At 36.7% G+C, this 24523-nt stretch overlaps 1 protein-coding gene across 2 annotated transcripts in view; it reads right to left on the reverse strand.

Moving 5' to 3' along the window:
- Positions 1 to 24523, reverse strand: part of LOC149780262 (type II phosphatidylinositol 4,5-bisphosphate 4-phosphatase-like) — an 80703-nt gene that overhangs the window by 30224 nt on the left and 25956 nt on the right. The window contains exons 1-2 of one of the 2 annotated variants that reach the window (XM_089937072.1): positions 19078 to 19195; positions 3776 to 3993 (exon numbers count right to left, since the gene is read on the reverse strand). In XM_089937072.1, coding sequence (XP_089793198.1) covers positions 3776 to 3993; positions 19078 to 19165 — 306 coding nt within the window. In that variant the 5' untranslated portion in view covers positions 19166 to 19195. Of the gene's footprint in view, positions 1 to 3775; positions 3994 to 19077; positions 19196 to 24523 lie in introns of those variants that run through there. The other variant, XM_089937073.1, reaches the window with a different exon arrangement.

Below are 24523 nucleotides of genomic sequence, written 5' to 3' on the forward strand. Positions count from 1 at the left end.
ACTGCCTGGTTAAAAATGTCAAACTGATTAACACTGTCCGTAGATCTGATCTGTGAAGATTAGTGGCAACACGATATATATATATCCCTAATTCAATCGGCAGGTTTTAGAGTTTTTTTTTAACATATTTGGGTTTCACATACCTATTTCTATCATAATATCCAAACGTGTCAATATTAATTAATCGGGTTGGGTCATTGATAGCGGCAATTTATCTGTTATCTTGGTTTAGCTTTTGGTGGTTCAGGTTGTGGTTGAGGAGGTTGCTGGGGTGGTAGTCTAGTTGCTTGATGATGGCCAGCAAAATCAACAGGTAATATTTCACTCAGTTGCTGTAACGATTTTCTTTGTAGGTTTGACAACTGGTTTAAAAAACTGTTCTGTACCTTCAGTAAATTCCACCTGAGACTCCTGATGGTCTTGTAATTTCTGTTTGAGAGAATCATGGACTGGAAGATATTTTTTAATTGCCTCTAGTTGCTGTTGACCTAATTTAGTTGTACGAGATTCCATGGCTAGCATATTATATCAGTAATAATGATCTAATTATGCCACATTTTTTTCACACACATGGCGACTACCCAGGTAAATATATTTAACACAAAAAATAACCCGGTTAGAGGTCTTGTTGACACTTGTATTTTTTCACCCATCATAGGAAGGCTTTATGGTGCAAATAAATCTTGTCTATTTACCCTCCCTTGGTTAGCGTTATTGATGCTTGTAATTTGTCACCTATCGTAGTTTTATTTCGGTCTGGAATCCTGGTCTGTTCACCCTTTCTGCTGCTGTTGCTGATCTTCAAAATCAGTGACGGTTTTGGTAAACAACTTTTTTTATTTTTTTAATTTTCATCTTTCTCAGAGCAAGAATCATTAAGTTGAGTCAAGGTCAGTCATACCTGGACGATGTGACAAGTATTTTGTGTCAATTGGTGTACAGACTTCCATTTTTTCCAGAAGGATGAACTTTTGACCCTCATCTGGAAATCTGTTTTGCGTCTTAAGTAGTCATATAACAGATGTTATGATAAAAATTCTATCAGTCAGGCTTAAAACATTTGACATGTTATTATTTTCTTCAAATTATTTAAGTCAAGTGATTATTTTTTATGGAAAGAAAAGTGATCTGATATGTTTCTTGGACAAAGACATTCACTGAAATTAATCTGGTATTCAAAAAAGGAATAATATTTTCTGTGATTCAACAAGAGGCTGTTGATACAGCAGTACAATGCTGACAATTACTGACAACATAGCCTTCCATCTTGAATTTCATCGGGATTTGAACTGAGATTCACTTAGAACTATTTATTGATAGAACTTCTTTTTTTTAATTCTTGGATTACAATTTGCATTTAATTCATAAAACTAAGGTTTTTTTTCTTCTCATTTTTCACTTTGTATTCTAGGTAAATAAATTATTTGTTAAATTTTACAAAGCTTGTTGTCTTCGCTCTTTTTTGTTACTTATTTTAAGAGCACAGACTCGTAACAGTGTTTTGTATCATTCTGACAGATGTCATACAGCCTCTGATGAATTATCAGCAGAATTTTCATGCTCTCACAGACTTGGGGTCTTCCATGGGTTCTTAATTTATTTGTGTCTATTTACAACCAAAATGCAATGCAACCCACACTTAATTTTTATGGTTGTGTGTTTGTCAACTATATCTAAGATAAGCTTGAACTCATCTTCAGGGATGACACTGTTGCACAGCACCTTAGATACACAATCTGCAATTGTGTTGAGCTTTGAATTGGCCAAGATGTATGTTTCTTCACCATGGCTTTTAACTGACATGGAGAGTCACCATTTGATAAAAGTTCAACAACAGAAATCAGGCCACAACTTAAAGCTCTAATCTCATGACTGTCTCCAACAGTCCAATCCCTGCCATAGCCCCCAAAAGAAGGGAATACATTCAATTAACATCAGTCAAGAGATAATGCAAAAGCTAACAATGTATCTGAAGTCTGGCTGCTCTTGAGCTCCTTCAGCACCATGATAGGTGACAGCAAACTGGCTCAACGATATTTTTAACTGGAAGCATGGTGCAGGTCAGTGGCAGTGACTAGAGGAAATGTCCCTTTTCTCTGCAAAGATACAAATTTAGTTCAGGAGGTGGCATGAATCCATATGAGTCAAGTGCATAAAGTGGGATAGAGTCACCATCCTACCTAGTGCCAAAGTTGTAACATTTTTACTTTTTTGAGGCTTGGTGTACACACAGCAGCTGTTCAAGTTGACTGTTGTGAGAATGATATTGTAGCCATCATTGAGGTGGCTCCATTCATCAAAGAACACCAACAGGGCCCCAGCTGGCCAAGTGTTCTAACCTACTCACCTTTACCAATCACTGCCATCTCACCTCCATATGCATGGGTTCAAGTCCTGGACTTGGCCAATGGGTATGTTAGAAATCTTCCAATAGCTTCCCATGGGTTGGTGGTTCTTGCTGGGGTTTACTCGATTTCTTCCTCCAACAGTTATACTGACTGCCATATTGAGCCTATCTTGTGCTAACAGATGGCAATAAACACCAGAATAACAGAAACATCATCAAAGAACACCAGTTGGGCTTGAAATATCCCAGGAGGATCCCCCAGTGGATGTGAACTCTTTAGGCTTTACAGCCCACCATGTTTACTGTTGTCAAACTGTGCTCCTGTCCTTAGTTGCAAAAAGTACTTTCTCCATGCTAACTATAAATGTCGTTCATGTCAAAGCTACTGTTCTATTCAACATGCACTTTTGCAGCAAGCACCTGCTCCTGAGCTACCTTGACTGTCCATTATGCTGTCAGACACTGTACACTGTCATTTTGGCAGCACCTGCAAGCAATCTAGCAATAGTCCTGAGTATGTGCATGAGTAGTATCAATGCAGTGGATACATCAGTCTTTGCCTAGTGGCTCTGGGCAGGTAGCATATTTGTAGCCCTCAGCAATGAACTTCTGGCTGTCAACAGTTAAAACTGATGTATTGCGTTCCCACTGACTACTCTTTCATTGCTTCCGCTTGCAGTCTCTATAAAGCATCTTAGTAAGAACAGCCAGCTGTGTCATGGAGTTTGTTCCCCTGGCTGAGTTTCTCTATGGTCCAACATGAGAGGTGCATGAGGTCACTCTGGGTGGCTAGGGTACAGCACCAGGTAATTGTAGAGCAAAAAATCCATTGGGCTATGGCCAGGATGCTGTTAGCATTGTGGATGTAGAGTTTGTTGCCAATGGTCTGCCCTGTACAGCATGGTCTGTGTGACACCACAGCCTCTGAAGTGACTTGGGAAAGAGTTTTGTGTCAGTGTTTGATTCACCCCATCACATAGTGGGTGCAAGCCATACTTTCTGTTAACGTTTTGTGGAAGAGTGGGGTGCTGAATAAGAGCAGCCACTGTGACTGAAAAAAGCTCTGTGTTAAGAAGACCTTATCAAGCCATGTCAATAATCTGTAATGCCTTGTTGTCCATACTATTTCATAAGTATATAATTATGGAATCAATTTTTACATGTATTTTTTTAAGCATACAATTTATTTTTGCCAATACAATTTTACCATCAACGCCATTAAATTTGGGTATTATTTCTCCATTACTATGCACATCAAAACAATCTTGTTGGAACATATCTTAATATAAGGTGGTCACACTTATAATGCATGTCACTCATATGGTTTCATTGGCTAGCATTATAAAGGGGGATTACTGTTAAATTCTAACAATTCTCATCAAAGATTAATCTTTTCATGCATTAGATTTTATGATCAAGCAAATTTACTGTTGCTTCTTGACAGACTGTACACTTAACAACATGCAGACTGGACTTTCCCTCGATGTTTATCAGAGCCTGACATACTTTGCAGTTGATCATGGGTATTCCTCCCTGAACTGTGGGAGTATAAGGGGGAGGCAACTCATTTGGTCCAATAGGTGGCACCCCAAACATAAATTCTTGTCTTGCACCTGTAGGCAGTGTTGGTGATACCACATTCTGTGCTGGAATGAAATAAGTAAGCAGTGATGTAATAAAAAACGTTCTCAGTGCTTATTATAAATTTTGGTATTATGCTACAATGTGATATTTCTGTATGATGCATCATTAGAATCAAGACATTAAAATGAACAAAATTCTGGAGCAATTTAAATGAATAAATTTTAAAATACCCACAAAAAAACAGAATTTTACCATTTTTTCTGTTTACTGTAGATTGAGACCAAATTCTTGCATATTTTGTATCTACTGTACTATTTAATATTTTTTATCCCTTCTAATTAACAATCCACTGAGTATTCTGGATTGTTTTCCACAATGTCCTCTGACCAGCTGAAATGGGATGTAATCCTTACATTGTAAGTACTTTATTTGATGAGGAAACTCAAAACAATATACATGTACTATTCTCCCCTCAGGACCTCAGTATGAATAAACTGTTGTAAATACAAGAAAAAAGAAACAAAGAGAAAACAAACAAAACTATAATAATGCAAGCATAAATGCATTAGGTATAAAAACACAAAGTGTATCTGATGTTCATTAACAAAATAAATTGGAGTGCATGTATTTCAATATTTACCATAAAAACTGCCTTTTGAGATAGTTTTTAATATATTGCTTGCTTTGAACACATTTAGATTTGTTTCTGATCTAATTGCTTTTAGGAGTTCATTCCACAGATAAGCAACAGAGTAAGCAAATGATTTGTTTTTTAAGTATTTGTTTTTGAAAATGGTGTATTGCAATGAACATTTGTAACTGATCTCAATTAGTTCCTTGGTACTATTTTTATATCTCAATTTAGGTCCTTGGGCTATTTTTATATCTCAATTAGATCCTTGGTACTATTTTTATATTTCAATTTAGGTCCTTGGTATTATTTCTATATATCGGTTTAGGTTCTTGGTACTATTTTTGTATCTCAGTTTAGGTCTTTGGTACTATTTTTATATCTCATTTTAGGTCCTTGGTACTATTTTTATATCTCAATTTAGGTCTTTGGTACTATTTTTATATTTCAGTTTAGGTCCTTGGTACTATTTTTCTGACTCAAAATAAAACATATCACTGAAATATTGTGGATGAAGTTCATTCTTTACTTTGAACATTAATATGGGCTTTGTTAGACTAATCTGTATTCAAATATCAGTTATTCAATTTTGAGAATACAATTCTGGATGATGTATCAAATGGCAAATTTAGGCAAATTCCAGCTGCCCTTTTTAGAAGTCTGCAGATAGTTTCAATATTACCATCAGTTGACAGTTTATTTCCTTAAATTGTGTATCAGTAGTCCGAAATAGGAAGAATGAATGCATCGTAAAATAATTTCCAATAGCTAAGTGGTAGATAACATTTTATCCTCTGTACAAGTTAAATTTGTGTTTACTAAAGAAGAAATATGTTACACCAGTCTCGATAATTATCAATATGAACTCTGAAAAGTTTTTTTGTGTAAACATTTTCAATTTGATTAATGAAGATATATATCAAAATTTGGATTTGTTCACTTACAATCTTTCCCTAGTTACAAGCAACACTACCTTGGTTTTGGGGGGATTGATAAACATGTTATTCAGTGAGTATTCAACTTGACTTAAATCTTTATCCAAATTTTTTCCACAGTTTTAATGTTTGAATCAGACTTATGCAAGGTATCATCAGCATATAGATCAGGATCGACCTGGGGAAATCAACTTTAGAAATCTCTGACATAGCAATCAATGGACTGGATTCAAGTGTGTGATCATTTGTCTTATCTAAGGAGACAAAAACACTGGAGGATATATTGAAGTATGTAAGCATGGCTCATTCTGTGGAGGCAGTGAATTAAAAAAAATAGGAGAGATTTTGAAATTGAGAGTGGAAATTCAGCAACTAAGGCTCAGAAATATCTCTCTTAATGCGTTGCATAAGGAAAGGAGCAGCAAAAAAAGCTGAAACCACTGGGAATTCCAGGAAAACAACAAGCCCATGTTAACAATGTGGTGAGTACTGCCATAAAGCATCAGATTGTAGATTCCAAAATGCAAGGTGCTTTAAATGTGACAAATTGGGGCACATAAAGGATGCATGTCGGTCCGCACCATGCACACCACCAAAAGTAAAGTTGAGATAGGGATATGCACCTATCCCAGGTCATCGTGCCCAGATCCCTAGGAATAGGCAGCCAAATTTTGCCAAGGCATAAAGGTAAAGGAAATATATAGTGTATAATACAGTAAAACCTGTCTTGAAAGACCACTTCTTTCACCAAAAATTATAGTCTGTCAAGACAGGTGGTCTCTCATAACAGGTCACAATGCTATACATAATCAATAAATGTGTGCACAGAGAATGTGGTCTCTCAAAAGAGGTGGTCTCACATTAGCAGTGGTCTTTCAAGACAGGTTTTACTGTAGTACCTTAGACAGAAGCAAGATCAATATTATAATAGGTAGACAAGTATTTCAGGCTTAACTAGATTCAGGTGCGCACGGTGTGTCATGCATTTCAGAGATGGCATACAAACAGTCAGGGTTAGTTAATGAATATTCTTTGGAAAATTCAGAGCTGGTAATTCTGCGGGGTGCAGATGAAAAGGGTATCACTACTAAAGGACATGTGATACTACCTATACTGGTAGGTCACTTTGAGAGTTGATACAAAATTTTCAAGTAACTGAAAACCTCAAATACTCAGTCATATTAGGCACAGATTTCTTGCAAAACCAAAAAGCAAAGATAGATTATGCAAATACATGTAACTGCATAGAGTTACATGGTTGTATGTCAGTGGTGAGAATATCACAGTCAGAAAAGAAGTTAAGTCTGGCAAGGCTAATGAGCAATGTAACTATATTACCAAGGTCTGCAACAACAGTTCTGGTTAAAATAGGGTCAATGGCAAGAGCAGGCACTAATTTGCTAGAATCAGTGGCCAGTCTTCCAGCAAAGCTCAATATTTTAGGGTCTAGGTGCTTTAAGTGGAAGTGAAAGGTAACATTACTAGCCATCAAGATCTAAATCCAACTCAAGAGATCAAACTGAAGCATAACCAGCCATTGGCCTTGGTAAAAGAAGTAAGGCCAGATACTGTACTGGCTCATTCGGGTTAGAACAGGCATTCTCTATAGCTATGCAGGAAGGGGGTCCTGGGAATGTTAACAAGAAGGGGGTCCCGGGAATGTTAACAGGAAGGGGGTCCTGGGAATGTTAAAAGGGATTTAAATCAGTTCTCTGTAACTAAAATTAAACAGCTTGGCACTTTCCTAGCTGCAAGCAACACCTCAAGGTTTAGTTCAGCTGGTCTCCAAGGACATTGACCTCAAATATATAAGTATGTGTTAGGGCTTAGGATTTAATCTCTCCAATTCTGACATAACTGATTGAGAAGGAACAAAATTACAGATATTTTTAGGTAAAATTAGGGATGTGTTTGCCCCAGAAATTTCTGAATTATGGTGTACCAATGTATATTATCATGAGATAGATACAGGGGATGCCCTTCCCAATAAACAGAGGTTCTACCACACTACCCCTGCAACTAAGAAGGAGACAGAAAGACAGACCAAATAAATGTTACCTCATGATATAATAGAAGAGGCCAATACCCCATGGCTAAGCTCAGTAGTACTGGTAAAAAAAACAAATGGGGAATTCAGGTTTGCAATAGGTTATTGGGCATTAAACAAGGTTACAAAACCAATGAGCTTCCCTATACCTCGGTTTGATGATACTGCAGATGTAACTGGACAGTTGTACTACAGTCTCTCAAGTAAAATACACTGGCCATATCTTCTCTAAAGAACACATTGGTGTAGACCAGAAAAAGGTGAAGACCACATCCAAGTTTCCCCTGCCCAAATCACAGAATGATGTGAGCTCATTTTTAGGTCTATGTAATTACCATCAAACCTTTCTGGACTGAAGAATGTAATAATTCTTTTAAGACTCTTAAGGCTACCTTGACCACAGCCCCCATTTTATGTCACCCTGATTTTGAGAAATAATTTATCCTGTACATGGATGCAAGCAGCATAGGTATTGGCTATAGTTTAGGACAGAAAGAAGGAAAACATAGAATAAGGGTTGTGCCTTATGACGGAACAGCTTTCAGAAAGACTGAAAAGAACAGGGGAATTATGGACCTGGAATGTCTAGCTTTTGTAGAAGGTATATGCTATTTCCATGTATACCTAGCATCCTGGTAATTTGTGGTCTCTACCGATCATGCTGCAATTAAAACCAGTTAAAACGATACAGTCAACCAAAGAGAAAGAAGGTCGCTTGTTAAGGTGTGCATTGCTTCTAGAGAGCTATTTTTTTTAAAAACACATTCCAGGGAAGGAAAGCTAAATTCAAATGCAGATGGACTGTCACATAGAGAATACCCAAATCAATCTGGAGAAATCCCTGATGATCAAGTACATGAAGTGGTAGTTGCACACATTAGCACTGATACACAAATTAGGGAGGGTAAAATGGTAGAATATGTACTACAATGGCCTGCATCAGTACTGTGCATCAGTTGCAAAGGCAAATGACACCTTTTCAGCCATGGTTCAGGAACTGAGGACTATATGAATATAGAGCCTACTGATCATGTTAGGGAAGTGTTAACCTTATGTTCAGTAACTGAGGACAATATGAATATAGAGCCTACCGATCACGTTAGGGAAGTGTTAGCCTCAAGTTCAGGAACTGAGGACTATATGAATATAGTGCCTACTGATCATGTTAGGGAAGTGTTAACCTTAAGTTCAGGAACTGAGGACTATATGAATATAGAGCCTACTGGTCATGTTAGGGAACTGTTAGCCTTATGTTCAGTAACTGAGGACAATATGAATATAGAGCCTACTGATCATGTTAGGGAAGTGTTAGCCTCAAGTTCAGGAACTGAGGACTATATGAATATAGAGCCTACTGATCATGTTAGGGAAATGTTAACCTTAAGTTCAGGAACTGAGGACTATATGAATTTAGAGCCTACTGATCATGTTAGGGAAGCGTTAACCTTACGTTCAGTAACAGAGGACAATATGAATATAGAGCCTACTGATCATGTTAGGGAAGTGTTAACCTTAAGTTCAGGAACTGAGGACTATATGAATATAGAGCCTACTGATCATGTCAGGGAAGCGTTAACCTTAGGTTCAGTAACAGAGGACAATATGAATATAGAGCCTACGGATCATGTTAGGGAAGTGTTAACCTTAAGTTCAGGAACTGAGGACTATATGAATACAGAGCCTACTGATCATGTTAGGGAAGTGTTAGCCTCAAGTTCAGGAACTGAGGACTATATGAATATAGAGCCTACTGATCATGTTAGGGAAGTGTTAACCTTAAGTTCAGGAACTGAGGACTATATGAATATAGAGCCTACTGATCATGTTAGGGAAGTGTTAGCCTCAAGTTCAGGAACTGAGGACTATATGAATATAGAGCCTACTGATCATGTTAGGGAAGTGTTAACCTTAAGTTCAGGAACTGAGGACTATATGAATATAGAGCCTACTGATCATGTTAGGGAAGCATTAACCTTAAGTTCAGTAACAGAGGACAATATGAATATAGAGCCTACTGATCATGTTAGGGAAGTGATAGCCTCAAGTTCAGGAACTGAGGACTATATGAATATAGAGCCTACTGATCATGTTAGGGAAGTGTTAGCCTCAAGCTCAGGAACTGAGGACTATATGAACATGGAGCCTACTGATCATGTTGGGGAAGTGTTAACCTTAAGTTCAGGAACTGAGGACAATATGAATACAGAGCCTACTGATCATGCTAGGGAAGTGTTAGCCTTAAGTTCAGAAACTGAGGACAATATAAATATAGAGCCTACTGATCATGTTAGGAAAGTGTTAGCCTTAAGTTCAGGAACTGAGGACTATATGAATATAGAGCCTACTGATCATGTTAGGAAAGTGTTAGCCTTAAGTTCAGGAACTGAGGACTATATGAATATAGAGCCTAATGATCATGTTAGGAAAGTGTTAGCCTTAAGTTCAGGAACTGAGGACAATAGGAATATGGAGCCTACTGATCATGTTAGGGAAGTATTAGCCTTAAGTTCATATAATCTAAAGTGAAGTGTTGTTAAGGTGTGCATTGCTTCTAGAGAGCTATTTTTTTTAAAAACACATTCCAGGGAAGGAAAGCTAAATTCAAATGCAGATGGACTGTCACATAGAGAATACCCAAATCAATCTGGAGAAATCCCTGATGATCAAGTACATGAAGTGGTAGTTGCACACATTAGCACTGATACACAAATTAGGGAGGGTAAAATGGTAGAATATGTACTACAATGGCCTGCATCAGTACTGTGCATCAGTTGCAAAGGCAAATGACACCTTTTCAGCCATGGTTCAGGAACTGAGGACTATATGAATATAGAGCCTACTGATCATGTTAGGGAAGTGTTAACCTTATGTTCAGTAACTGAGGACAATATGAATATAGAGCCTACCGATCACGTTAGGGAAGTGTTAGCCTCAAGTTCAGGAACTGAGGACTATATGAATATAGAGCCTACTGATCATGTTAGGGAAGTGTTAACCTTAAGTTCAGGAACTGAGGACTATATGAATATAGAGCCTACTGGTCATGTTAGGGAACTGTTAGCCTTATGTTCAGTAACTGAGGACAATATGAATATAGAGCCTACTGATCATGTTAGGGAAGTGTTAGTCTCAAGTTCAGGAACTGAGGACTATATGAATATAGAGCCTACTGATCATGTTAGGGAAATGTTAACCTTAAGTTCAGGAACTGAGGACTATATGAATATAGAGCCTACTGATCATGTTAGGGAAGCGTTAACCTTAAGTTCAGTAACAGAGGACAATATGAATATAGAGCCTACTGATCATGTTAGGAAAGTGTTAGCCTTAAGTTCAGGAACTGAGGACTGTATGAATATAGAGCCTACTGATCATGTTAGGGAAGTGTTAACCTTAAGTTCAGTAACAGAGGACAATATGAATATAGAGCCTACTGATCATGTTAGGGAAGTGTTAACCTTAAGTTCAGGAACTGAGGACTATATGAATATAGAGCCTACTGATCATGTTAGGGAAGCGTTAACCTTAGGTTCAGTAACAGAGGACAATATGAATATAGAGCCTACGGATCATGTTAGGGAAGTGTTAACCTTAAGTTCAGGAACTGAGGACTATATGAATATAGAGCCTACTGATCATGTTAGGGAAGTGTTAGCCTCAAGTTCAGGAACTGAGGACTATATGAATACAGAGCCTACTGATCATGTTAGGGAAGTGTTAACCTTAAGTTCAGGAACTGAGAACTATATGAATATAGAGCCTACTGATCATGTTAGGGAAGTGTTAGCCTCAAGTTCAGGAACTGAGGACTATATGAATATAGAGCCTACTGATCATGTTAGGGAAGTGTTAACCTTAAGTTCAGGAACTGAGGACTATATGAATATAGAGCCTACTGATCATGTTAGGGAAGTGTTAGCCTCAAGTTCAGGAACTGAGGACTATATGAATATAGAGCCTACTGATCATGTTAGGGAAGTGTTAACCTTAAGTTCAGGAACTGAGGACTATATGAATATAGAGCCTACTGATCATGTTAGGGAAGCGTTAACCTTAAGTTCAGTAACAGAGGACAATATGAATATAGAGCCTACTGATCATGTTAGGGAAGTGTTAGCCTCAAGTTCAGGAACTGAGGACTATATGAATATAGAGCCTACTGATCATGTTAGGGAAGTGTTAGCCTCAAGCTCAGGAACTGAGGACTATATGAACATGGAGCCTACTGATCATGTTGGGGAAGTGTTAACCTTAAGTTCAGGAACTGAGGACAATATGAATACAGAGCCTACTGATCATGCTAGGGAAGTGTTAGCCTTAAGTTCAGAAACTGAGGACAATATAAATATAGAGCCTACTGATCATGTTAGGAAAGTGTTAGCCTTAAATTCAGGAACTGAGGACTATATGAATATAGAGCCTAATGATCATGTTAGGAAAGTGTTAGCCTTAAGTTCAGGAACTGAGGACAATAGGAATATACAGCCTACTGATCATGTTAGGGAAGTATTAGCCTTAAGTTCATATAATCTAAAGTGAAGTGTTGAATTTTTAATTTGTATTGAACCTTAAAGCTGAATGCATTAAGCATTAAAATTTTATCACATTTACACCAGAAAAGTCTTTGTAAAGGGGCACTTCAACCTATCTTCTTTTCTCCCCCAATGTCAGTGTTAAAACTCGAAAGTCTAGCATTTATGACCCAATAAGATCTGACCAGGGCATTGCAATGTTGTGCTAAGAAAGTAAACATTTGAGCTACCAACCATAACCACTTGATAGGAACCCATGTCAAATTATCATTTTCAAAGGGAAATTTATATGCACCGTAGTTCACAGATTTTCAAGTCTGTCTAAAATCTGATGAAAGAAATGATTATCTTGGGATCATTTAGGAACCACTGCTTACAACTGGCCAGAGTAAATTAAGGTGCACACTTTAGAAGTAATGTGAATTTAAAGTGACGACCTTGGTCAAAATTCTTTAGTCTTAAACTTCCTGAGAGAGAGTAGCTTGACTCCAAGGAAGCCTAAAAAGAATACTGCTTTCCTCATTTAACAGGAGGCTGTCTTGTAAGAAAAGACAGGGTTTAGTGCTAGGATGTACAATTTCTAAAAGAGAACAGTATTAAGGCAGCAATTTTAATTTTCCATGCAATCTTCTATTTTTGATTGTTTGTTTTATGCAAATGTGTTTGATATGAATAGGATCCATATTATGTATCGTTTATTCAGTTTCATGGAAATTTGTCAATACTAGAGTTGTTATGCAATTTATCTCTTTAATTTTACAGTTACTAGTTCATTGATAGTATTGACAATTGCATGCTATCCAATTTTTCATATGTGTAGGATTTCATAGGACGATACTGATTATCGTGAATGAACGATAATTGCATATTTATATCTGATTTTGTAATGTTTAAATAATCTTGTGAGTTAGGGATTGCTGTGAGCTAGAAATTTGTGACTTTTATGCAATAGTAATTGAGCATGTGGTAGTGTAGATAAAGAGATATCGTAATGTTGGATATACCACTCACGTATTAATTTATGGTCAGTCGCTTTGAAGTGAGGGTGATATTCTATTGGATTAAGTCATAAATGAGGGAACTTATGTACATGTAGGAAGTGGTACATATAGAGATTATGGGGTAATTTTGTCCTTTAATGAACAACTTTCAGGGGAGAGATGGGACAGCCCAAAAACGGAAGTCTGAAAAAAGAAGTGACAAGGTCAGAATTAAGGATTAGGAAGTTCAGGAAGGGGTGAAGCATAGAGAATAGGAAGGCTAGAGGAAATAGGAAGACACTGACACATGGTCAAGGGAGGAAGGTGATACAATTAGTCGTGGACATTGCACTATTTTCACCACTCATTATTATGATGAAATAAATCCAAATTAGACACTGCTATTAAATTCTGTTGACGTAACTTAAGTTGAATTGGAACTGTCAATATTAATTTGTTTGATTAAATTTGTTTTTTTCTTGTCTAAGGGGGCTTGTATTGCATTGTTTCTTCCCAATAGTATTGCTCAGTTCTCTGTTGAAATTCTATCTTTCCACTCCCACCAGGCTATAATATCGAGCAAGGATATCCTCTAGATAACGACAGCCAAATCCAATTAACCACCCTTCTTACTAAGACGGCGACATTATACTTAGGGATATGCAACTCTCTGATCCTGAGTTAAAAGGGATGATCAAGTACTCAGAAAATATGGCCATGCCAGAACAAAAGAAAAAGGCTCTCCTAGGCTAACTGTAGTTGAGGCAAATCGGTACATAAATGAAATGGGATCCTTTTCCATTTATATTACTCGTGGGGAAAAATACACAAAAGTGTTAAAATAGTGAAGCAGTACCTCAATCCCTCCGCAATGAAATAATGTTATCGTTATCATGATGCTCTCAATGCAGCCCAACCGAGTATTGATAAAACATACCATACCATCGGGTTAGAATTTTTTTTGCTAAACGTGTAAAGGGACAGTCAGTATTATGTTAAATCATGCTAGACTTGTCAGAGAGTAAAATGAGATGTGCATCACCGAAATACACCCTTATAGCTGCTGCCAGTAGAAGAAGCATTTTGCTGCATTCATATGAACATCTTGGGTCCCCTACCAAAAGGTGATAATGGGGAAAGATTTGTCCTATTTTTTAAATGTGGATGCATTCAGCAAATGGCCAGAGGCATTCCCCTCAAAGATTGTGAGGCAGGAGAAATGGTCAGAATTCTTTACAATGAGTTCATTTGTCCATTTGGGGCATTCCTACTGACATGGGTCAAAAATTTTCCCCAATTTAAAAAATTAAATCAACTAGCTACCACCCAGAGGGGAACGCAGCTTGCGAGTGCATGAATGAGAGCATAGCAACTACACTCAGAGCTTTATGTGGTGAAAAACAGTCAATCTGGCCATGTGGTGAAAAACAGCCAATCTGGCAATGTGGTGAAAACAGTCAATCTGGCCAAGTGGTGAAAACAGTCAAACTGGCCATGTGGTGAAAAACAGTCAATCTGGCCAAGTCTGTTGCAAAGTGTGATGCTTAGTTATAGGGCTACTCCTTCAAGTCAGTCAACAGCTTTCACCTTATATTTTGCTGTTCGGGCACTCCCATTGATACAGTATTATTACCCTCTTCAACATCAAGCATATCAGCTCAACACATTTGGCTAAAATCCTTGAAGGTCAAGAGTTGTATTGAGAAATGGCTAGGAAAAACATCCGCAGGCTCAAGCTAAATATAAGCAGCAACATAATATTAATCGAAACTCTAAAATTCCAGTAGGTATGTCTTCCAAGCTGTGTGTCATAAATGGGTTGGTCCATACTATATCACCCAGGTACTGGATAATCATAGGTTTAAATTGAGGGATTGCAAGACAAATATGCTATTAAAAGTCTTTAATCCATGCCAACAGTCTTAAGGGATATATTTCTAATGACCTAAATCCCACCAATCCACCAGGCCAGTGGATAAACAGAGAAAGGGAATTTAACCCAGAACTGATCCCTGTTAAAGATATAGAGACAGACTTTATTACACACCCAAGTGGGTCAGATAATCAAACAGTCTGGCAAACTGTTGACAAGATTTTGTGTTGTTGTTGTTGTTGTTGTAGGGTTTAATGCCATTTTTCAGCACAAGATAGGCTATACATGGCGGCCATCATAACTGGTGGAGGAAGAACCTGGGAAAACCCCGGGAAGAACCACAGACCCATGAGAAGCTACTGGCAAGCTTTCTCACGTACCCACGTTAGCCAAGCCTGAGACTCGAACTCACGCAGACAGAGGTGAGATGGCAGTGATCTGTAAGGGTGAGCACTTTAGACCACTCGGCCACTCAGGGCCCCCAAGATTTTTTGATGTACAGTAAACCTAGTAGAGGCATAAACTGGTACTGGTCAAATGGGTAGGAAAACTAGAATCTACTTGGTTACAGGAGAAGGACATATCCCTTTATCTAATTAGAAAGCTTCATAAATATAAAACTCTCAAGGGAAAAAGAACATGCAAAAGCAACCCAGGAATGAAACACCACCTAATTACATGCATGGGATGAGAAACAGACAAAATTATAACAAAAATAAAGAGACCATACGATTGTCTATTTGGCTTTCTAAGGCTTTGTTCTTTTATTTGTGAGGCCAACTTAATGCAAGCCAAGAGCCAATTCTTGTCAAAATTGTGAAAATTGGATCCACTCATTAGGACCATTTGGTTTTTAAGATTTTTTCATTACAAGATTGGTTAAGGTTTGTATTGCTTGGTTGAATTAGCAGAATTTGAAATAATTTCTGACCCAGGTTACAAGAAAAAAGGGTGAAGCAGTATTAAATTGCAAAAAAAGTCTAAAGTATTAATTAAAGCGTGTACAAACATTCTGGGGAAGAGTGTTCATTTTTGCAAAGTTCATGGTATGACAGCCATTGGATGAAGTAAACAGTGATAATCTGAGAATTCATAAGTTTTACAAAAATAAAGGTGTGGTGTATGGAAGCAGATGTGACACATAAGGTATGAGACAAAATTGTTTAAAAGAAAACTTATTTCTAATGGGCATAATTTTAGAACTATTCATAACCATACTGTCTCTGTCATGTATGGTCTACCTTGCTTGCTTTATGGTGCACACGGGAATCTACAGTCATGCATGTGTAAATGGTTGTACTCAAATAAACAAAGTAGAAAGAAAATATGGACACAATCTGTAATGAGCAAACTTTAAGATGAATGGAATTAACATGACATTATTACTGTATTGAGTAAATTGATTTGTCCTGTCCACCTCCATCTTGTCATGATTTTCATGTTGTTTGTAAACTGAGAATATATATTGTTGTACAAATGCAAGTTGTAAACTAGTTACTCTATGATGCATATATATAGTACACGTACTTCAAAGGAAGATGGCGTATATTTTGGTTAGGAGAAAGGTTGATCTGACATTTAAAAATTTCTGATATATATAATACTACAGGATATTTGTCTGTACTGAAGCTTGAATGATTAATAACAATTTTGCTGAGCAAAATAAAAATGGAAGCGGGGCACACAAGACCAAAGGGATATTTAGTGTGGGAAAAAGTAAAATATAAAAGTTTGAAGGGGCAGGAAATAACAGAATAGTACCAATATCAGGTTTCTAACTAGTAATATGTTGGGTATGAGAATTTGGGAAATATAGGAGTTTCTGGAATAGATGTGTTGGAAGTTCTGGAATAGATGTTGGGGAAGCAATGATAAATATGGGTGACTAGGTTAGCATCATAAAAACTAATGTAAGCTGGGTGTGAGAGCAGGAAAACATATCAATAGCAAGTCAAGTTTTGGAGTTTCATAAAGGCTTTGTCACATCTAGGTAAAGAAGTCAGCATCATGACAAATCTGGGTAAATGGATCATATGTAATGCTGTTTCAGCACCATTTAGTTATAGTTATAGTATGATCTGGGGGGGATGGGGGGCTGACCTTGAGTATGGAATAGTTAGCCAATCATAGTTTGTATGTAAGGATAGATAGATAGATAGATAGATAGATAGATAGAACAAGAAAAGAAAGGAGTACATGATAGTCTGAGATATGAAATGGGAATGTAATTGAGATAAGATACCTAGCAGACAAAATGGAGTGATAGATTGTGTAGAACTCAGAGAGGTGGACGAACTTTAGAGTCTGTATATTAGATATAAACTGTAGCTCGAAAATGACTTAAGTGTTTTACATTATACCACTGGTGTCCCATCAGTCATAAAATAGACCCAGCAGGTCAGACCATACCTAATGGCGCTCAGTGATTTGTGTTAGCAGAGACTGACAGGAGTAGTTTTATCTAAATCCAGATTTGGATGGGTGAATAATAAAATGGTACTTTGACAGGTAATCGTAGAGATGTTTGGAAACATATCTTGGCTGGCAGAATAGATATTGGTCTATAATTATCTGGACTTGATTTTGAACCCATTAAATAAAGTTGCAATGGGAAGCCTTAGTAAGGCTTTGATTAATTATTTTTTTAAGACATGGAGCAATAACACCTGTCAAAATGAATAGATCTATTTGGTTCAATCCAGCCAATTTCTTGAGTTTATGTCTTCCAGTTTACTTACCACATTGGCACATGGCAAATCAAATAGTGAATTGTGCCTTTTCAGGAATTTAGATTAAATAAAATATCATAATTTGTTATTTTTTACATTATAATGTGAGGCCTTGGAATTCAAGTTTGTTACAATAAAGAAGTGCTCATTAAATCTGTTAGCAATATAATGTATATCATTGTCACATCAATTATTGGTTGATCTGGTATCTTAGTGTTAATATTTTTGGAGTAAAATCATTCAGAATTTTCCATAGTTCTTTTAGATTTTATGCCTTTTCAACATATATTTTATACAAATTTCTTTTATCATCATAAATCATCACAATACATTTGTTGACAAGTTCTATCAACTTTTCAAACTGCAAGTGTGGCTAATGCCAATGCCAACATAGACATGGATATCCACAAAATAAAAGTTTCAGGAATATATTTCAACCTTTTTCAGAAAAAAAAAAAAACAGTGTACCCTGGAGGGGTACACATTGTCAAGAGGACATAGGACAAAATATTGCAGGGAAACCTTTCAGCCCATGTGCAATGTGCAATACTGCCAGGGGTAACTTACTGGTATGCACTATTCAGCACAGGTAGGTAGGAGATAGTACTCCGTACTCTGTAAAGAAATTGATACAAATTTCTGCAATGGTGATATCATCTTTCCTTCAATAAAATATCCAATAAATAACACTTTCCAGTGAGTCCATGAATGCATAACTTACAAAGAAAATCCAAGCCTTTTTGTCAACAGACTTTAATGCATAAATATGGAGTCTGCATGTAGTGAAAGCAAAATTCTGGCTGACACTCCCACTAATCCACTGAGTGGCAAGAAAAGTGGATTTTGAAATACTGATAAATGGTATGGAGATTAGTACTGGTCATTGACAGTATTGTCTGATAAATACAATGACACAGTTGTGAGAAAATGTTTGGCATTCCTTAAAGGTATGATATTAAGTCAAACTTTTGATAGATATACACAGTTGAATGCCTGAGGTAAATATCGGTACCAAATTTATTAAGCTACGCAAAGCGTGGCTTGAAATATCAGCGTTTATTCTTAAATAGGTCGCGCGAGCAAGGAGACAACGGTCTTCCCTTGTAGTTATATAGTACATGTATGACAGGTCAATTGTAAGCAACGATACGAGTAACTGTGGTTGAACATGCCAAGAAGTCGGACGGAATATATCAATGCCTATTTTTAATAAATTAACTTACATTTACAATTAAATGAGATATATAACTATGAAATGAGTATACTTCTGAAATGGTGTAACTTAAAAGTAACGTCTTGTGTGCATCTATATCGAGAATACATTATTCATCATAAAGTCGTTATATTAAAATACTGTAAAAGAAATTGAAATCTACTCTTGCAAATAGATTGACTAAAAAATAATTTAAAAATATGAACCTCCATTTGCATTTATATACGGTGGAGACGTTTCTGTGTATTGGCTTTCATTCTCGAGCAACGGCCTTCGTTCCTCCTTCTCCTCCATTTTGAAAAATAATTTTCCATGTGACCTTAAATATCATGTGACCTGCCGAACCAACATACGTCATCGTTTTATATACTAAGAGCGATACTACGCATAATAGGCTACACACTTTAAGATACATTCCCATCTATGAATAGAGTCAAGTAGGACGTAAACACACATATACACACAAGATTATTAAAGTACACATATATGCATCTTCGCTAGCGAATGGTTCCGATATGTTAACCCTATCTACATAGATGTCTGTAAATAAGGTTAGCATATCGAATCTTGGCTAGCGACGATGATGTAGACAATATACAGTTGCATGTGAAGCTAAATTTATTGGAAGAAAATATGAACTTGCTTTGAGCTTCTATCCTTAAAAAGCGTTTCGCCCATTCATTGGGAAATTTTGGTAATCAACCTGGAGAATCAATTTGTATAAGAGAAAAGAAAAAAAAAAACGCTATTTGCCGATGAGGTGTATGGGTATCGCTTTTAAAAATATTTATGCCAAGGAAAGAAAGTTTATTCAGTGAAAATATACAGCCATTGATCTCACTCAGGAGTATAAAGAAGTTATGTCATAAAATCCTGAAAGAGGTCTTTCAGGGCTATGCACGCGAAGGACAAATAATACAACTGTGTCAGTACTGTAATGCTATTTGTTATTTCAATAATAGCTTCAGCAGGCGATCTATAATATTTACTATTTACAATATATCAGTACAGTTGTGAAGAGGAGACAAACTGCACTGAGATTATTTTACTCAAAGAATTTAAACTCTAGTGAAGGCATAACATTAACCAGCTCCTGTCCAGTGTGGAATGTCTCTATCACCTTTACTGCCAAGAACATTTGAGTGAGATTTTTGAGCTAATTGGATTAACACTACATATCCTCTCCAGAGTATGTCAAGATTTAAAGTTAAATGTGATCTGGTGACTGCTTTTGTAAACAAATTAATGTCAGCTTCATTTTCACATGTTCAGTCTCTCAGGTGGTTTTGACAATCTTCCCGAACGTGTGAAATATCCATTTTGTCTAACTGGAACTGGTTTGCTTTTATCCAACAAAGTATCGGAATTTAAAACGTTCACTACGACAGACTCTGATACCATGGTAGGCATGGGAATAAAATTTGGCCTATTACGCCCTATCTCTAGGTCATTTGCTACCATGTATGAACAGGGTGTGGATGCCTCATATTTAACAACTAATCAAGAAAAATTATCTTTGATCCATATTTTATTCCATACTTGATGTGCTTTTTTATTTTTCGTATTTCAAGCGCGATCATTAATTAGGCAGGGCTGCATCTATTAAGTAATGGCGTTGCATGATATGTCAAAAGAGCTATGCAAGGATCGCTTGCCTTTTATAGCCTTCTTTAAATTGTTTGAAGAGCTCTATCGGCAAGAATCGGTGGATATTTTTGACCATTTCTAATATGCCTGAATCCATAATATTTTGCAAATCCTTTGAGTATTTTGCATGTGTATTGCGCACCATTACCTGAAATTAACACTTCTAGTATATCGTGTCCCGCAAAGATTAATTTGAGATGACTGACGATTGCTTTGGATCCTGTCTTTTGCAGTTTTCCTATTTCAATGTAGCGTGAAAACTAATCAGTCACAAAGAGATATCTCTGACCATTCAGGTCCAACAAGTCTTATCCGACTTTTTGCCGAGTTCAGCTTGGAAATTCGTTTTGTATCATTGGTTCAGCTTGATGTCTTGAGTTTTCGATGCAGTTTTGGTAAGATTTTACAAGCGTTTTAGCTGAGTGCTTAGTCATCTCCACCAAACTGAAGTTCTGGCTATTTCTCAGCATTTCCTGCAAATTCTCCTCCATCTGACCTGTACAATTCATGTTTTCCAACTACAGCCGATCACTTTGGTCACCCTTGTTCACAGAATTGTATACTATGTTTGCAAATCTGATATTCAGACTTAATTTGTTAAAGTTCAATATGTGATACGGGAAAATTACCTACTACAAAAATAAATGTAGGTATCACTCTCGGCCTGCTGTTAACTTTCGCAATCAGTGATGATTTAAAGATGCCATGGATAAAGAGAATCGGCAGTTATTATATTTTGTTAGCAACATGAACTCTAGAAAAAGCTGAATCTCATCTAAAGCGTTGATGTATAACATATCGCGTCGTTACTAATACTCGTCAAATCAAATCTGAGGAAGATATCTATAATTTTGGCCTCTTTAACCAGAAAGTATATGAGTATATTGAACAAATAAAACAGGAAAGGATACAAAGAGAAGACGAAATGAAGCAGCAAATTGAAAAAGCAAAAGTAGAAAGGAAACAAAGAGAAACAGAAATGAAGTCGAAACTTAAGGAGGTTGAACGAGAAAGGAATCCAAAAGAAGATTTGGAATTTTTAAAAATAATTAGACGATGGGAGAATTTACGTTCTTCACCAAGTAAGAAAGAAGCAGAAGAAACAACCGGAAGTGGTCTTGTTACTCGGGGAAGTGGTATTATTACTCCATGTCCAAATAATGTCCTTGCAGATGTTCAAAGACTAGAAATTCTGATTGGCGGAAAATGAGCTGGTAATAATTCCCCAGAAATTATTAATCAAGCAGCTGATGTTTTTCAACGATTATTTACAGGCGGTATCATGGATATTAATGTTTATCGGTCTCTTATTGATGAAATCGTTGATGATTATCACATCGATTGAGGGTATGTAATTAGATACAATGATTAAAATAAGATGATCAAACATAATTCTCCGCTTAGATCTAGATTAGTCAGGGTGATAAATTTGCGATTAACAACATACGAAGCATTTTACGGTGATGTACTCGGTGATGTTGTTCAGGGTCTATTTATAAGGATAGCCCCAAAAGGAATACCAATTGCAAAGCAACTGGGAATGAAAGTTATTTACTTTATTCGTGATAAAGGTATTGGTGCTGTTGGTGATATTGCTAGTAAAGCATTTTCAGCAATCAGGTTTAGACTAGCACGATTAATACGTCGAAAACCGCAGCCAGTAAAACCACAGCCAGTAAAATTACTCAGTACTGAAGTTATGCCTTCAAATGTTAGTAACATAATAAATCAAGCCGCAAATGTATATAAAAAGAACTAGCAGAGTTGGCTGGTGAAGCAGAAAAAATATAACTGCTAGTCTGATAGCAGGAAGTTGTCTTCGTGTTAGACGATAACAATTATAATGAAATATTCAAGCGTATGTCAGATACAGCATTTGACAGGGATGCGCCAGATCTCAAAGATGAATCTGTGCGTGATTATCAGTATTATGCTTATGACGCACCAGAACAAGATAGGAGTGGGAGAATCGAACTACAAGTTAAGGATATAAGTAGATAGTTCTTACCCGCTGAAGCATTTATTGAAGTAGAAGGTGAAATTATAAAAACAGATAATGATGAATATGGAGCTAATGAAAGAGTTGGTTTTGTTATTAATGATATTATGGCATTGTTTTACTGCGCCACATATATCATCCACGGAAGAAATATTGAATATATTCAGAAAGACGTCGACGTTGCCACTAGGATATTAGGTCTAACTAGATATTCAGATAAGTATTCAAGCTCAGCTGGTCCGTCAATGATGTTGACTAAAAAATACTTTAGACTTTTCTGATCACAGACAGTATGAAATAAGACAACCAAGAAACAATGCCGGCGCTGCTGACGCTGATGTGGAAAACATGATTATTAGATTGAATCCAAATTTTAATTTAGTATTCTCAACACGTCGATCAATGTTAAAAGGTAATCGTGGAAGATCTTCATGCGCAATTAAATTATGTCATATTTTTGGATTTTGTAGAGACGTTAGAAAAGTTATTTTTTTGGAGCTAAACATACTGTTGCACTTGTAAGAAAAGCTACAGACAATGATGCAATTTGTTGTCCAGCTAATGAGGGTAAAGCAATATCGACAAAACTTTCATTGTGGATGCCAGTGATGACCCCATCAATCGACGAATAACAACGATTGTTATCTTTCATGGGCCAAGGCGGTAAATCAACATTGTCATAGTTGACAATGACTATAGATATCGTTCAAAGTACAGTTAATGTTTATTCACATCGCATATATCAGCCAATCAAGGTGTTTCTGCACCAAGACGTATATTCGTGGCATTTCAAGATATCGCACGAATAAATGATCAAAATAATAGCGTAACGATATGTCACAAATTCGGTGTTACTGAAGTTTCTTTAAGGATAAACGGACATCAAGAACCATCTGAAGATATATTGTTAAATTTTGATCAAAATCATGTAGCACGGGTATATAATTTTTGATGAAGTTTATGGGGCGTGATCAGAATATTGATTCCGCTCTACAAATATCACAGCTGCATTTTATGACACTGTATCCGATATAATACTTTTCTCTGGAACATTTAGATTTACTTAGACAATCTGTCGCTGAAATACATTTTCGAGCTCGTGTAAATATGTATGATGCTGCTATTCCTAATTATTGAGCACTTACTGTTATACTCAGCGACAAAACAATGCTACATGAAGATACTGGTGGACGAATGAGAGTCATTGATGCCCCAGTAGAAAACATGTAATTAAATCGATCATGATATTATAATGTCATAACATCAAGTTAGTGTCAATCTGACACTTGGTCAGATTTAAAAAAAACTACAATCAGTATCAAAAATGAACTGTAGAATAAAAATATCACTAGAAAAGATCAGATCACAGGTGGTCAAAATAAACTATCATTGTCAGAACGTCAACTCGAGCACTTTAATGACGTCAAACAATCAAAAACGGGAGTTAGACTTAATCTTTCTGCGGGTGCTATTAACGACGCGGCCAAGACACGTGGTATATTTCCACTTCTTGCATTTATACCAACGTTAATAGCCGCTGAGGTTCCAACTATTGCAAAAGCAGTTGCAATTGGTGATGTTGGAACTGCTGCTGCAATGGCATTAAAGAAAGTAACAGGAAAAGGAATAAAGAATTCTATATAATAAAAAAAATGGGAAGGAAAGGGTCTCAGATTACCAGGAACCCCTAACTGGTACGAAAATGTATGAGACTTCCAGGAACACTTTGCTGATTCTTCCAATATCCAATTTTGATTTATCAAAAGCTTCAAAGTTGTTTTTTTGCATGATCAATTACCAAAATAACCAAACCGTGTTGAAACCGGTATCATTAATCTTGATAAAAGTTCTGGTCCAGGCACTCACTGGATTGCATACGCAATTGATCCACGTGGAAGTGTTTATTTTGATTCGTATGGGTTGGCACCACCAAAAGAATCTTTAAAATATACAGATCAAATATTAGATCAAAATCATTCGGTGGATTGCCAGCAATTAATTCACTG

Source organism: Sinohyriopsis cumingii, chromosome 16, assembly GCF_028554795.1.
Source record: "Sinohyriopsis cumingii isolate HCF-2022 chromosome 16, ASM2855479v2, whole genome shotgun sequence".
Classification (NCBI taxonomy): domain Eukaryota; kingdom Metazoa; phylum Mollusca; class Bivalvia; order Unionida; family Unionidae; genus Sinohyriopsis; species Sinohyriopsis cumingii.